This window comes from Coturnix japonica, chromosome 18 (assembly GCF_054131305.1).
Source record: "Coturnix japonica strain WE chromosome 18, WE-NBRP24, whole genome shotgun sequence".
Lineage (NCBI taxonomy): Eukaryota > Metazoa > Chordata > Aves > Galliformes > Phasianidae > Coturnix > Coturnix japonica.
The window spans coordinates 12,318,207-12,334,854 of NC_140680.1; the positions used below are offsets into that span (position 1 = coordinate 12,318,207).

A 16,648-nucleotide genomic window follows, 5' to 3' on the forward strand; every position below is an offset into this window, starting at 1 on the left:
TTTACCAGTTGTCAAAATTCTCCCCTTTTTTGCCTCCTGTCCTGACCTCTGAATTGTTACTATTCTTAAAGAATTTCTTCTATTGTGTCGTTTGATGAGGTGGAAAAATATGAATTCAATAAACATCCCAACAGTGTTGAGATGACCTAATTCTGACATCCTCAGAAAGTTGTGGGCTTTTTTTTCCCTCCCAGTTCCTCCCTGTGACAATTTTGCTGTACAATATGCATATTTCAGCAGGGGAAAAAGAGGAAGAGGTCCATAAAACTGTGATCCATCTTAGTTTTCATTTTTATGTCCTTCAAAAGGTTGTGCTTATATGCAGGAACTTGGGAGATCTGAATCCATTGCCAATATTATCACTCACCTGCTTGCTTTACCATAGCCTGATGGCTTTTCTCCTTTTCAAATAAGAATAGCTCCAGTAATTGCTTTGTCTGTTTTTCTTTCTGAAGAGCATTAACATCACTTGCTTCCTGTTGACCTAAAATTATTTCCTAGCAGCACCAAGTGCTGGTCTATTTCTGCTTTTGTTTTCTGCAATCCTAGACCAGCTTCATTACTCTTAAGTTCCCTGGGATCTTGGCTCTGTCCCTGCAGAAGCTTTTGAAGGTCTTTGCACTGTATCTTCAGATTTCTCATGTTGCTTTCAATGGGTAGGCCAGTTCTGCCTGTGAATGGGCATCAGAGCAGCTCTTGTGAGCAAACTTGCCCTTCTTGGACCCTTGGATACGTGGGGGCTGACCCACTGTAAGTCTGTTAAACAGCTGTGCATCTAACCAATAAGTTCATCATGTTGCACTGCATACCCGGAGCTGCTCTTATAAACAAGAGTTTCCATTTAATGTAGCGTTCAGGCTACGTAAGTGTAGATTAAGACCCATTAACACCCAAGGACTTGGAAACACATGATAAATCTACACGGTAGGCTGTTGTGGGGTCTGGCAAAAGCTTTAACAGTCCATGGCTAACGAAGCACTATTTACTATAGATCGTAAAAGTAGACACAAATGTGGCAAAACCAATTACTGTGGAAAATGAAACATCTGAGCGTGAGATGAAGGAAGCTGTACATGAATGCCTGACAAGAAATCTATTGAACATATTAAATTATACACATCTCCCAGAATAGCTGGAGTTTTAAAAGGAATATAGTGCAGCAGTGCTCAATCAAGGACAAAAATACAAGGTTGGTGCACATCAGACTTGGGACAGCTTACACGCAAAGACTACTTTGAAAGTGAGAAAACAGCTTTGAACTCCCCAGCTTGCCATTACGCAAATACACACTCATGCAAATTATAAAGAAATCTCTCAGTGAAGTGAAGGAATGTGACAGCCACCCTCCACCACAAACCAGGACACAGGCAATGCAAATGGAAATGGGGAGGGGGGATGAAGAGCAGAGGAGTGCATGGTCTGCACCCGGGGGTGGAAAATTGCTGCTTTGGAGCTGTAACATCTGGCTTTATTGCATGGACTCTGATAATCAGTGGTTTACTGTCTGGGAAATGAAACTGAATCTAAATTTATGTATGGGAACAAGATACCGATAGCTTTCTGGTCAGCTCAATCAAGTGGACTTGGAATTTAGCTTTCTGGTCTGGTGAGAAAGATTAATGCATGTTGTACATTTGTATTAAGATAGTTGGGGGGTGAGTGAGCAACTGGCAACAGCAAGAGTGTTAGAGCCAGAGGAAACTGCTGTCTGCTCTTACATTGCCTTTCTGTGTGACCTTACATGTTCTTGCTGGCAAGTTGATCTATCCCAGTTCCTTACACCTCTCAATACTTAAAGGTGCATCTAGAGCTGTAGTGCGTGGGGCGCCATGGATGTGCGAGGCATTAAGGTGCTGAAGGGCTCCAGAGGGATAGAGGAAAGATACCCTTCCAGGTGAATTTTCCATTCCAAATAGAGAATATCGGCTTGCTTTCAATTACCATTTCTGACAGCCAACTGTCCTTGTTGTTCAAGATCACTTTTCCAGTTATTTACAGAACAAAAAACCCAGTTCCCTGAATATTACTGGTTTGGCAGTTTGGATTAGTAGACTTGACCCAAGGAAGGAGCCCTGGATTCTTTTTTCTCAGTTAACACCTTCTCATCCAGCTTGGATTTCAGGTGTGCATCTTTCAGAGAGGACTCCTTTTTATTTCAGAAAGAGGATACTTCTGGCAACTGAGACACTCTTTTCCTTACAACTCAAATGACAGCAGGCCTGGGTACCCTCAAAGTACTCTACAAAAATGTTGTCTGTACACAGCATGTTGCTCAGCCCTGGCTGCAAGCCTGCTCTGTTCTTGCAAGCAGTCAGCTGATCTGATGCTTTTCTCCTTGGTGACCCTAATGACTTTTAAACTGACTGCTACAAAGGCATGAGCAGGAAACCTTGGTGGAAGAGAAGTGGTGGGGTCAAAATGAAAAGTATAGAGCCCCTCCCCAGCAGTTGTGAGTTAGCTATCTGGGATGTACTCTTCAAGCCCTGACCAGCTTATTGCTAATTAATAACCTAAAGCAGGTTTGATTCCAGCTATATATTTCGGCAAGCGTCATATGGTCTGACTCCTAGTGAGACCTCAAATGAAGTACTCTGTCCAGATATGGAGTACTCAGCACAGGAGAGATGTGAACCTCTTGGAGCGCACCCAGAGAGGGGCCACAAAAGAGCAATGGAGCTGTAGGTGTCCCTGTTCATTGCTGGGACTTGGACAAGATGATCTGTAAAGGTCTTTGCAACTCAAACAATTCTGTGATTCTATGATCTCCTCTTTCTTTGTATGCTTATTCAGGGTGATGAAGGAGAAGGGGGTGTGCATTTATTTGGAGCACAGGTGTGGTTGAAGCCATTTCTTGCCCCACATAGGCTTTATGATCATAAGGATGCGTGAGCTGTATGCAGTATTATTTCCTTAACTTTGAATTTCAGTGCCTTTGCATTTCAGCACATCTCCACTTGCAGCTTTCTGTTAAACCATGATGAAGAAGAAAAGCAACCAGGGTGCAACTTGCATGTTGCTCTGTCTTCTCATCCATATGTTCATTCTCTTTTAACTAGCTCCAGTCCATCTGATCTCTTCTCATGCAGAAATCTTCCTATGCCTTAGTTGTTACTATTGCCTGTATTTAGACCTTTTCAGCTCCCTCCAGGGACCTTGATGATATAGCCATGTTTTTGAGCTTTACTGAAGGTGAAGCATTAAATGCCTTTATATAATTGCATGTTAATTCTCTGTGCAATGTTTCCTCCACTGATGTAAAAGTGCACATTATCGTCCTTACTCTAAGTTGCTCAATATTAATGAAATATGTTTGTAAAGCACTTTAAAAGCTTGGCACAGCGTGTTACTTCCTAAGGTGCAGATTGCTGAACACTGTTTTAAGAACTAACAAGCTGAATGCTACCATATGCAGTATTAATTGCATTGTAAGATTTCATTATAGGATTTGCTGACATTTGCTGTGAACTCTCTGACAAGTTACTATAACAGCATGCTTTTATTTTGAGTGGAATAAAACAAATGAATCCAAAATTGCTTTTTGTGAATATCTTAAGCAAATTTTTCCCTTACTTTGAGACACCACTTAGCTACAGTTCAATTCTTTTCTTATCTATCTGACCTCCCATCCCATATTGGAAAAGGTTAGAAGTTAATACCTGAAAAGATGCTAATGGCAAAACTTTCTGTTGGAAACAGGCCTTCCTTGACTGTAACAGGTAAACCTGAAGCAGAAGTTAGATCTTTACTGCAGAAAATGGTAGGGGGGAAAAAAGACTGTACAACAGCAGTTGCTGGGTTTATTTCCTTCATTTTGGGCCTGTAGTTGCAGAGTGGGTAAGATTGGGTCTCTGGTACCTTTATCAGCTCTGGAGCTTGTCAGGAGGGGCAAGGCAGACAGGCAGAACTGTGATGGGACCAGATCTCAGGTGTAGCCCTTCCCTGTTCCAAGGGTAGCCCTGCAGTTGTGAAGGAAAGCTTGAGCTGAAGGAGAAAATAAAGTGCCCTTGAGTTAATTTGAGAAGGTTAATTCTAAAGTACAACTGTGATGTGTCAGCTGCAGACTGGGTGTTCTGGGACACTGGCTGGAATTAGTGCTGTGATGACAAATTGCTGCTGCGAGGAAAACCTTTCTAAATAGAGAAGATCACAGCAAAGAAGTACCGACCTCTCTGCTTAACCTCTTCTCTGTGGGCATCAAGTTGCAGTGTTTGTAGAGCAAATTTGCTCATCAAAAGTGGAAAATAGTAAAGGGCATGTGTCACTTTCTGCTACTTTGTGAGTGGACGAGGTGCAGATTCAGTGAAAGTTTCTGACAGTTCTTCACTTTGAGTTTTTCCTATTAAGCAATGCAGCAAAATTACACAGAAGCAGCTTCTATCATTTAGATCTGTATATTATCACACCGTTTTCATGTGTTTTTCTTGGTTGTTTGTTTACATTGGTAAGTGAAAGTGTGCTTTCCACTTTGGGATTATTTATTCTCCCAACTATATGAAGTGTAATAGCTTATTTGAACCATGAGACTGTGCTTCAGAACTGAAATTCTTTGTAAGCTCTGTCAGTTAATTCACTTGCCGAGAATTTATTTCCATTGGGTTACTATGTTAGAAATGAAGTGAGGTAGCAAACCCAGTTTGAAAGACCTTACGGCACATACACTTCTTAGAAGCAAAGAGCTGTGTTTTCAAATGAAGGCATTGTCGTTTAATGTGGGTTAGTTCTGTGGTTTCTGACCCTGAGCTGCATCAGAGCTGTTTTTCAGATGCACAGAGGGCGCCCCAAGACACTTCTTGTTGTGGAAGCTGGAATTAAGTCTTTTGGCTGTGATGGGGTTTGACTACTGTAGTTTTGGGTGTCACAGCTCCGCATGTGACTCAGTAGACTTCGCTCCTGCTATCCTGTGCTCAGCACCATGTTGACAGCAGCCAGATTGGACTGCTGGCAAAACTTCTGGCTTTAGCTGTAAAACGTGTAAGTGCAGGGCTGGGAGTGGGAAGAGCTGACCAAAAGCATAGCAGCTTCTTATGACATGATTTAGGTTGGTTGCTTTGTTTTTTTTCAGTTTCTCTTCGTTAAGGCATCTCAATATATTTGTTTGTTTAAAAATCCTGGCTACGAGCAAACAAAAGCAGTTTGATAAGTGAGGTCATCAGGTAAATTGAAGGAAGGAGGGCACAGATGTGTAATATGGCCTTCTTCTGAAATACTATTAATCACCAGAGTGAAAGAGCTACAGTCCTGCAGCTGAACATCTCACTGCCAAAGCATGAACGCTGCACTAATACCTTTCAGTGATGAAGAACTTAATTACATTAAAAGGTTCCCTCGCATGTAAGTTGCCTGCAAACATGAAAATCAATTAGTGAATTTTGTGTCTTAAGGAAAAGACTTTGCAAAACTTAATTGGTTCCACAGAAGTCTTGGATTTTTTTCTTTAAATACCATTTTGAACAAATTACTACTGAGAATTGTGCATGACTATTGAGCTCACATATCTGCAGTGACTCATCTGATGTACATTAGGCCAGTGTATGTCCAGTTGTAAGCTTTCATGTATTATAAACGTTTTAGACAGACAAGATACAACTGAGTTTTAAGCTGACCTTAAAGTCCCATGAAGTGGCCAGTCAGCTCTTGTTAGTTCCCAACATTTAACATGTGATACACAATCAGGTGCTTCACCTCTGAAGATTAGTCCCAATTTGGAGGTAGATGGAGTCACAGTATGGACCTGTAAATCCAAGGGACCATCTCAATTTGACCTATTTTCTGCTGCTTTCTCAGTGAAAGCCTTCAACAGGTTTCCACCCAGACACAGTAGGCTTAAATCTTCCTTGGCAGCATGAATAAAACATGTTGTCTATAATTGTGATTCTCTCCTGAAACCTCTGCTGCCTGTCGTCCCTTCTAAATGAATTACTCATTAATCCGAGAATTAATTCAAACACAGCAGTGGGCCTTAGAATGATACTGATTCCAGCTACTCCTCCTGCCATCCACCATAAACATAGTGTTGGTGACAAAATCTGATCCCAAGTGAAGAAAAGCATGCTTAACAACTTGGCTCTGTGGATGTTTGTTAAGCCATACGCAGAGTAGTTTTGTAGCATAAACGTGAAAGCTGGGATTTTTGCAAGCAGAGAAGGAAGTTCACCTAGTCAACTCCATGTATTAGCCATGGAGAGGCTTATCCGGAAAGGTGAAGAAGTATTGGGTGTTTTCTAGCAATTGTACACTACTGTGTGCTCTCCCTTTCTACTCTGGTTTCATTATCCAGGAGTCTGGTGAGGGTTTCGTGGTTTGACACAGTAATGTTCCTTGGATGCTTCAGAAGCAAAAGAAAAAGTAATCTGTAAATGGCTGTGCTGTTTTGTTAGATGGAAGTACCTAAGAAAACATCATTGCTAATTAATATTGCCCAGTACCCAAAAGAACAAGTCGTTTCAGGCAGAACAGGGGTTTAAAATGTATAGAAAATGTATATAAATATATGTATAAATGTATACAGATGTATATAAAATGTGTAGATGATGCTTTGGTTCTGAGTTGTACAACAGGCTGATTTGTAGATGAGGTTTCTGTGCGTTCACAGCACTCCTGGTTATTTGGCTCACACTCTCAAGGATTTGCAGTTGTCAAGCTGTGAATATTTCTCTGCACTTTCATGCTTCGTTTCCAGGGAAAGGATCGTGTCTGAGCTACCTGAGGGGAAAGAGCTGCTGAGACACAGAATTACATCTATAATAAATGCTGCTTCTTAGAAGAGGGCCTGTCTCACAAATTCTGCTGTGAGCATTGGTGGTTTCTGCAGGAAGGAGATTTAAGGGAGTCATACCAGCGTCTGCAGACAGGAGAGAGCCCTCTGCTTGGAGGGAGGGGTACACGCTGTAAGTGAGTGTATTTGCCTAACATGATTAAAAGAAATAAATCCTATCCTGAATTTCCATCTGTGGGATTTGCAAGTGTAATACAAAAATGTCTGTATTTGAAACTGCAATCCATGCTCAGTTGGATGGGTAGATTGGGCTGCTGCTTAATAACTGTAACTTTAGTAGGTATGGACCAATTAATGTCACTGTTCATTGATGAGAAGTCGTCTGTCATGATCCATCAACACGGTGTTTTCTTCTCCCTCACACTCTGTGCATATCAGATTATTTTATTTCAAGGCTGCACAGCAGTGGAGGGGAAAGTACCACATTGGAATGCAGCTGTGGAATCGGTGTCCGTTTTGTTCTGTTGAAAAATTCACTTGGCATAAAGTTAATTGTACACAGCACCTTTCATTTGAGCTTGTATTAGGTAGCTCACATAATAGGAAGAGTTGAATCTAGGCTGCTGTAAGGAAAGCACAAGGTAAACTGGTGGAGTCTGAGGAGGAAACTCATCTTGTGGGAGACTGGAGCACTGATCTGGCTTAGAGGTGAAGTTTCCTCTTTGTGAACTGAGATTGGAGTGCATGTGTTCTTCCTGCCCAGGACTACTAACATCTCACCCTAGGGGGTTGTCCTAGTCCAGGTGTCTCCTAGTCTCCCTAGCTGGGGTTTGTCATGCAGCAGAGATAGTTTTAATACTCAAACAACTAAGGAGCAACCCATTGTTTGATGCCAGGAGTGCTCCAAGGACACCGTGGGTTTACATACCCAGAGGATTTTGTGTATTCTTGATGAGCACCATGATTGCTGGTCCCCAAACTCTGAAATGGAACTCCAGAAATGCTAGGTGGCAGTGAAAGCCTATTGCAGAGAAGTGCTCAGTTCCCTGCAGCACAGGATCAGGTCTCCTCTGTGCCTCTCTCAGCATTGCTGCCTGCATGGAGCACAGCCTCCTGAAAGCCTCAAAGAAGCTTCTTGCCTTGGGCAAGGGGAGCTCAGCCCAGCCTTAGCTTGGAAGGTGTAGCCCTGGCTACACCTGCTGGCTGAAATCAAGCAGTTCTTAAGTGCTCAGTCCTTGTGGTCACTAAGCTGATATTTAAAGATACTTTACATCAGGGTTTTGCTGCCATTTGAGCTATTTTGCATGAAAGTCGGTGATTACAGAATGATAAAGTTTTGACACAGCAATAAAAGCCATGAAATTCACCATTAGCAGTGGAGTTGCTCCCTCTCTTGCCTCTGCTGCATGACAGCTTTAGTGTAGGCAGTAACTGAGAAGAAACGACAATAGCAATTAGCTTATAACCTTCTGCTTCAGTACACATCTTAACATTCAGTTGAGAAAAAACATCAGTGAGAAAGTAAATATTGATATATGAGTGATCTGTGCTAAAACTCCATACAGCTTGCAAAAACTGCTGTGACTATCAGCATCAATGTAAGTAAGAATAGGGTTTTCAGTTTCCCTTGCAGGTTTTGCTGTAAAAAGTATCTATCACGAATCCCCTCCCACTGCTTTCCCAGTCTCATACCTTCCACATTACCCTAATTAGTCAGAAACCTGGAGTTTATGTAATGTTCTTGATGCTGCTACTATCCCTTGGCTAAATAGGCCATTTTGGCATTGATTTCCCACAAGAAGTCGTTAAGTATTTTTGGCCACGGTTCATTGCTGTTTGTGATTACTTAGGTGGGAAAAGAAATAGAAAATTGTGACTTACGTTTCATGAATGACAGCTTCCTATTTCTGTTTGCTCCTTATCTGTGGTTTAAAGCCTGGCCTATTAATTAATAAGTAGAATTTCTCTGCGTCCTTTGATCTCTGATACTATCACACAGAATACTGAATATTTAAAAGTAGTTTCCAGTTAATTTCTAGCACACGTGCTATATCACAAGTCAGAACATTGAATAAATCAGACGCTCGTTTTCCAATTTGGAGCGAGTGTAGTTTTGGCAAAGTGATAGATTTAACATTGATTTGAATTGATCAAGTGCCAGGATAGACTATGAAATATCTCCTTAAATCAGCTGCTAAACAAACTTAAACAAGATTTTATTAAAAAGCGATCCATGTTAATAGCTACAACTTTAAAGGAACAGCCTGGTTTTCTGAAGTCCTGAATCCCTCAGAGATCTTATCGGTTTCACTCGCCATTCAAGTCAAGTTAATGTGGTCAAAGCAACAAGTTTGACTGTGCTGCTTAGAGGAAAACAAACAAACAAACAAGAAACCAACAACCTTCATCACCAGATGTGCCTTTAGATACATTAGGACTGAAACACAAATGTGCTGTAGCAGGAGCCTGGTGTGGGGCACTGTTTGCTGAGCGAAGCACAGAACAGCTTCCTGGTCTATCAGGTACCAGCATGGGGAGGTGGGTCTCCCTCTGATAGGAAACTGAAGCAGTGGGCACCACCTTTTCTTTCTCTCTTTCTTATATACCAGCTACATGCAATCTCCCTCCAGTGTGGGAGCCAAATGCAGTCAGTAAAGTCATTCCATCCTTGCAAGGACATCACCTGGGTAAAGAAAAGGGCTATTTGAGTGACCGGTGCTTGCTCACAGCCTGCCCCAGCTCTGCACCCCCAGGCTGTGCTCAGCTCCAGCTGCAGTGAGCAGAGCCTCATCAGGGTAAAGGCTTGTTTGCTATGAAGCAAACCTCCCATAACTCAGCCCACCTGTTCACAGTTTATTCGCAGCTGTTTCCATTAAACCTGCAATATGTATTCCAGGTTAAGAGCTGCTGGGACACCTTAGTGTGAGTCTGTCCTGGTGGTGTGTGCTTTCTCTTGTTGAATGTTATGGTTATTGCTCTTGTATATACCTCAAGGTTGGCCTTATTATTGAGATTTATTTGTTATACATCTCCACGTGAAGAAATTTATTTGTGCAAAACGTGGCTTTGTGTTCAGGGCAGCTCTTGCTGCTAGGTGACTTCCTGAGCTGCTATAAGGAAAGCTGGATGCTGAGCAGAAAAAGATCAAACCCATTACGTGTAATGTCCATCCTCTGTGCTGCTTTCCCATGGCCTAGAAGAATGCCAGCATACAGTCAGGCAATTTCAGGTATGTTTGTCTTTTTGCATATGTTATTATTCTATCATTATGTTATTTTTGTATGTAAGGACCAAATATCTTTGTGTTATAGCCTTTTGTACGTGAGGCTTAAGAAAGTTGTTTCCTTTGCTTTAGTGGAGGCAGCTGTGCTTGTAAAGGACCTGAGTGCGGAGCTGCTGGCCAGGGGGGCTCCAGGCAGCAGAGAATGGTCTGGTTATGTAGGGAGCCTGCAGAGGTTTGGAGTTACAGGTTCTGGGGTGAGGTAAGATCTCTTGCTGTATTTGTTGTCTTGAAGTTTTTGGCTTTTTCCAGTTATGTGTTAATCCAGATAGAAAGAGGGTTATCAGATTTGAGAAGACAGATCTGATTTGGGTCTTCTCACTGCTCATCAGGTAAAGCTGGGTTTTGTGAAGTGTTATTACTGTGTTTAGTGAAGGGGAACTGGTGTGGCTCAGGTGAGATTAAGAGGTAGTTCATGGTGCTGGAAATGGTGGACCATGGGGCAGCATTAATAAGATGCATTCAGGATTGGCTTTTTGCTGATTCTAACTTAGGTGTACTTGTGTTTGTTTATGCAGTGTCTTATATCCAGTAACTGTTCTAGAAAACATCCTCCTCTTCCTGCTCTGCACAACCTGGCAGCTAAAGAAATAAGGCTTTTGTTTACAGCCTTGCAAGTACAAACAGCTCCCTGAAGCAAATGCAGATGGTCATTTGGTCCAGATGTGTTCTTCCTACATCTTTCCCCAAAGCAACCATGTTGGCAGCCAAGGAGAAAAAATAAAAGAAAATGAGGCTGAGGCCAAGAACAGATATGGGGAGGGGAGAAGCAGAGCTGGCAGGAATGCTTGGGAGCTGACCCTGTGCCTCTGCCTGATGCTGCTCCTGCATGGCACAGATGCAGGTGGGTGCTGCATAGCCTGGGTCACTGCTCAGCATCCTGCTGGCCCCAGGCTGTGGTTGGCAACTTCAGTGCCAAGCTCTGGTAGAAGGCAACCCACCTATGCCCACTCCACATAAGTAATTTCCCCTTTTTCTCCTGCTAGCAGAGGCAGTCTGGTGACTCATGTCCCATAAGTTAATTTTGCTTTTCTTTGCTTTTCATGGAGGTGTGGCAGCTTCCCAAGGAGCAGTCCTGTTGGACAGGCAAAAGGGACTTGCTCTGCCCTTTGTGTGAGCTGTGTGATACCCAAACCACTCATTACAACACTCGTGACCTTCCTTTATCTTTCTTTAGTGATATTTGGCCACAGTGTGAGATGGGGCAGTGACTGCGCTTAAAAGAAAAAGGCTGTTTGGTTTTCTCAAGTGCTGCCACAGTGAGAAGTGGATGTTTACCTACCTCTGAGTCTGCATCAGCGACTCATTTGTCAAGGGGCAAGGGAGAAAGTGAGCAATGAAAGCTTACAGAGTGTGTTTTCTTTTCAGCGTGCTATTAGCATTAATGTGAAATGCACTCAGATAATATGCTCCCTTGTGTGTTTAATAATTGAGCTCCCAGGTCACTGCTGAATCTTGCACATTTTGTGGTTCTCTGTGCAACAGTTCTGCACTGTAATTTAAGAATGGATAAATTATATTGCTGACCTTAGTTAATTGATGTCAGGGAAGCGATAGCTTAGCCAAGAGCAGGCTGCATCAGGATGCCCCGAGGCCAAACTTTCATCTCCTAAAAACAGCTGTAGGATGTTCTTTGTGATATTCTGGAAGCAGGTAATATTTGGTCAGATCACATAAGCTGGCAATGGGTGACATCTGCCTTCTCTGGAAGGCATAAGAGTTGTCACTGCTCTCATTTCCAGGTAGGATGGTATGGCTGTTCTTCTTTTCTGTGTTAGGTTGTGGAGTGCTCTTTACTACTGTTTGTGGGATAACACATGGGATATAGCAGGCAGAAGGTGAAATGTGGTGCAGATCTGTGCGCTGTTGCATGCAGGAGTTTGCAGGTTTGCTGCTGTCCCAGGACATAAGATGAAATGTCTGTTTGCCTTTGTGGAGGACTTCAGTGGTATAAAGAGAAGTGTTACCTTTGGAGCTGAGAGCTTCTAACTTGTGCTGCAGAGATGACAGTTGTCTTGGCTGAGCCTGGGGAGACCTTGCTCTGAAGCACAATGGATTGGGCCCATGTCCCCCACTTTGGTGCTGCCCACAGGTTGTTTGTGCTGGGTGTGGGTAAAGCCTGGGCTGGGCAGTGCTGCTCAGGTGGGGATGCCCTGGGGACTGCTGTGGGCGCATCATCCTGAGAGGAAATCGTTGCCTGAAAGAAATCAGATTTCTCCTCTGAGCTGTTTGTACTAAATTATGTTTAGGAGATGCAAATTGAATCTGACTGCATGATTTCGCTCAGAAGGAAATCAACGATTTCTTAATTCTCCTTAATGCAGGAGCCTTGGGAAAAAGCTTAATTCTAGCAGGCGTAAGTAACACTGCTGCAGAAGTCTCTCTATAAATCAGCAAACTGCTGAGCAACAATATTGATGGTCTGTTTGTTTATCCTGTTCACAAGGGATATAATAGGGATGTAAAAGTGAAGAGAGCAAAGCAATATAAGTTTTAAACTTAGTGGCACAGTCATCTATTGAAGAAGTAAACTATTTGCTTAGAAAAGCTGTGAAGGTGCAGAGTAAAACTTTCCTTAGGATGTTTGAAATCTGATTGGTAGCCAACCACAACATAGATGTTTTCTTGCTATATCCAGCTTAGTGCAAACAAGTTTAATCCTCATTCTGCCTAACCCTTGGAAGAGTAGGCTTGAAGCAGAAGATGCAGGCTGAGGTACTTGGTATATGGGAAGCTTCCCTGCCTGTGCCTTGCTCCCAGTCTGTGCTCCTCATTACAAAACTGGTTACCTGGAACATCACAGCTCCTTGTGCAGTGCCCAGAAGAAAACTATACTGTGGTGTCCAATCTGTAGGTGAACATATTCAGAAATATGTATTATCTACGAATGAAGAGTTAAAGTGGAATAAGAGCAAATCCTCGCTCTGTTCCTGTCTCTGTTGTAAAATCTTGCTTTGTCCCTTTTCTCCAGAAGATCCAGGCCTTGTCTTCATTAATCTCCTAACAGGCAGACTTGTAATATGCCTCACCATGATCTCTGCCTTATACCAAGTCATTAAACTTCCTTACACTCCCTGCTGAATTGGCATCACAGCTGGTAGACGCAGCTCCAGAAAGAAAAGCCTTAATGAAAGGCAGCCCAACAGAGCTGGTTAATTTAAGTTAAAATAACAGCAAGGATGGATGACTTGGATTTTTTTTAATGTGTGTTTAACAGCTTTAACACCTCTACTTTGGGGCTGGGATTCTGTCCCAAGCAAACCCCTGTTGTCCTTGCTGCACAGTGGGCCTGGTGAGGCTGGTGCTGCACTGCAGCATGGCTGTCCCTTGAGGTAAGGGTAAGCCTGGTGTTCTGCCTTCCTCCTGCACAGTGTACTGAAAGAGCTGAAGCAAACTGTGTTTTGTTCAGCCTCCCAGTCTGGTGGTTCAGCAGATAAGGAATGCCTTCTTAGGAGGAACGAACCATGAAATGTATTTGAGAATGTACATCAAAAAAAATCCCACAAGAATCCCATTTCTGATACATCCTGCTGTTTATTCCTGTTAAAAAGCAAGTCTTGTATTCTGAATTTCAGCCTGCTGGATTGAGCCAGGTTTTCTAAAGTAGTTTTATTGGCAGTTGGCATTAGAACCCTAACGTTTGCTACCACCCACCCGTGGGGAGAAATTCTTGGGTTTCCTTGCAGCAGGGAAAAATAACAAAAATAGGAGGGGGAAATGGTGTGTATTGGTTGTATGTAGTTGGTTATGTGATATATTAAGGATAAAACGGCTCTCCAGGTTGCAAGTATGAACTTAATATTGAAAATGGCTGCACTGTGCAAGGAAACATACAGTGGCTAATAGGAGTTGCTGAAGGAGTCTGGGGTTGAGCCTCCCTCCTATAAGAGCTGACCACAGTGTTCAGCTCTCTCAGAATATTTGTGCAATTTCATTTCATGGCTGTGTCTTAGCTATGAAATGTTTTCTTTTTAATTAAAGCATCAGCCCTCTGGTAAATACCACTTTAATTTGGGTTGTAATTAAGCAAAGAACTAATGCTATGCACTATTGAGCACACACAGGACACCAAGTAAATAATAAGAGCTGTACAAACAGACTGTTGCATCTTGTTGGTATGGCTTCACCTCCCACAGCTTGCTCCTACATATGAGTTTTATCCATGATGTAGTTCTCGTGGTGATGTGGTCTATTAACCTTGCTGTGATAACAACAGACAGCTAAGAAGTTCTGTCTAAAGTCTACCTATAAAATAGGAATAGCAAAGAACTATAACAACTGCTGTGCATTAGAAAATATAGGTCTGGAGATGTCTTCAAATGTGGATGTGGTTGCCTTGCCAAAATAGGCAAGCACAAGGGAGGAAAGCAGCTTTCTGTTGTGCTGCATCTGCAGTGCTATCCTATTAATGTACTGCTGTCTTTGCCAGGCCTAACGAGAAGGGAACTGGCTTTTGTAGTTGGTGTAATAAATAACAAAAAATGTTTCCTTTGAGTTCACGGCCTTATTAGCCAGTATGGGGTTGGTGCATGTTCGTTCTGGCTTTGAGTCTGTCCACAGAAGCAAGAGGGCACAAAGCATTGCAATTCACTTTCCCTACCCGAACTGCTTGGGTTTAGCCACAAAGTGTTTGTTCTTTCTTTTAAGCTTATGCCTCTTATGGATGTAACTATCTATATGTGGAGTGATGGGTGAGAAAACGCTCTAAGTTGGTTTGTTCTTAATTACTGAGTTTGTTAAACTTTCTACAAAATACTGTAGTCTTTCCATTGAAGTGGAACCTTCCTAATGCAAAATTCACATCTGGTCTTTGGCTATGGATGATGAAAATGTGGTAGAAGCTTTCTAAAGAGCTAAATAAAATACTGCTAGAATCTTCTGAAAACATTGTCTGTAATAGAGTCACACTGTGTGACCTTTCTGCTGTCTTCTGCTTCAGTTAGTGACCCTCTACAGGGATACCTAATTAGGTCTTAAGGTCTGTGATGTTATTTACCAAGTCTTAAAGCCAAATTATCTAGCTAAATACAGTACAAGCTGCAAACAAGTTGTGCATCTTAAATTGTGAATTATGAGAGGGTATTGGAGAGATTTATGTTGGCTTTGGCCTTCAAACAGGACAGGGAAAATTGATAAATATACAGTTGACTCCAATTTGTGCTGAATGATTAATGTGCTATTCCCATACCAGTGAATCAAACTCTCTTAAGTATAGTAAAAAACACTTAACAGCCTCCATGATCTTCTAAAGTATTTATGAGCCTAAATAATGAGTGGGATTGTGCCAGGTAAGTTGGCAGCTGAAGTCAGCAGAAGGTTTGTTGTTGACTCCAGTGGGTCAACAAACTGCTCTGAGCAACCAGCTGTAGTCAGCCCTGCTCTGAGCTGTGCATTCCAGCTTCATCTACTGTGATTCTGTGCAACCAAAACCATCAAATCTCAGTATTACAGCAGAAGATGGTGAAGTGAAAACCTCAGAGGGATGCATTTGGTAGAAGAGAATTTAGGGCTTTAAAGTGAATGCCATGTTTGCCCTGGAATAAGTCAGGCTTTCCTGGCTTGTTCTGTTGTTCCCCAGCCCCCTCTCCATCACATCATGGGTGAAATAGTCCTTCAGGGAATAATTAGAAAACGAGGGCTTATGTGACAAGGACGTATGATGAGAAATGCGTGGTACTTCTGTTTTCAGTTAATTAGGAACTTGAGATCTCTCATTACTGATAAAGCTTCAGGTTTCTGTTCTTTGAAGCAAACAATTTTCCAATCATATGTGATTACTGAGAAATGCTCTTTGGCTGGATCCATCAAGTTCCCTCTCATTTCCCTCCCCCCCCCCCCCTGACTCCTTTTTCCTTGTGTCTTGGCCTGGAGACATTGAAAGATATGGCAAACCTCCAATAATTACCTGTATGGAGACGTTTAATAGCTTCCTAATATATCTGAGTGAAGGCTATTAAATCTCCTATGCCGGACTTTGAAGCTTGCAGCTATTTCATTCTCCCTCTACATCAAACTTTAAAGTGCTCTGTGCAAAAGGAGAAATATTGATCTCCAAATAAATATATGTTAGTTAGTTGCGCATTTATATTGATGCTGGAATGCTGTTTACAGCTACAGGTTGCTTAGCTCTCTGTTAGTTAAACTGTTGCTTTCCCCTGACCAGAGAAGTACGTGCAAGTTCAGGAATGACAGCAACAGAATTGCCTTGCTGTCCCAAAGGCAGCTTATTCAGTTTTGAATGTGGTGCTCAACTTCTATACTGAACGAATGCGATCAGTGTAGGAGCAGAAAATGATTCCATCCCAGTGTGTTCTGGGAGTTTGGGAGGCAGGAAATTCTGCATCCATATGAAACCAAGGGTTCAAATCTGCCATCTTAAAGCCCAGAGGTGAAACTGCTGTAGTGCCCTAAGAATCCCACCCTTTATTCTGCCGTAGTGACTGTTGTCCCAGTTACTCTCTAAAACAAGGTGATGCATCAGTGCAGTTCCTGGCACCAGCTTGCTTGTACTTAATGCTGAAGGAATTACTATTGTTAATCCGCTTTAGTGTATTATACTAGAGTTCACTCCAGAAGACAAAATCAGGTTTTCAGATTCTCTTTATTTCACTGGAACAAGTGACTTCCCAATGAAGCTAAAATCTCCTATTGTT

At 42.3% G+C, this 16,648-nt stretch overlaps 1 protein-coding gene across 14 annotated transcripts in view; it reads left to right on the forward strand.

Moving 5' to 3' along the window:
- KCNIP1 (potassium voltage-gated channel interacting protein 1) overlaps positions 1-16,648 on the forward strand; it is a 204,308-nt gene that overhangs the window by 152,815 nt on the left and 34,845 nt on the right. The window contains exon 1 of one of the 14 annotated variants that reach the window (XM_015876308.3): positions 9,807-9,944. The exons of the other annotated variants lie outside the window; for them this stretch is intronic. Within the exon in view, the coding sequence (XP_015731794.2) occupies positions 9,842-9,944 (103 nt within the window). The 5' untranslated portion in view covers positions 9,807-9,841. Of the gene's footprint in view, positions 1-9,806; positions 9,945-16,648 lie in introns of those variants that run through there. 14 annotated transcript variants of the gene reach the window in all.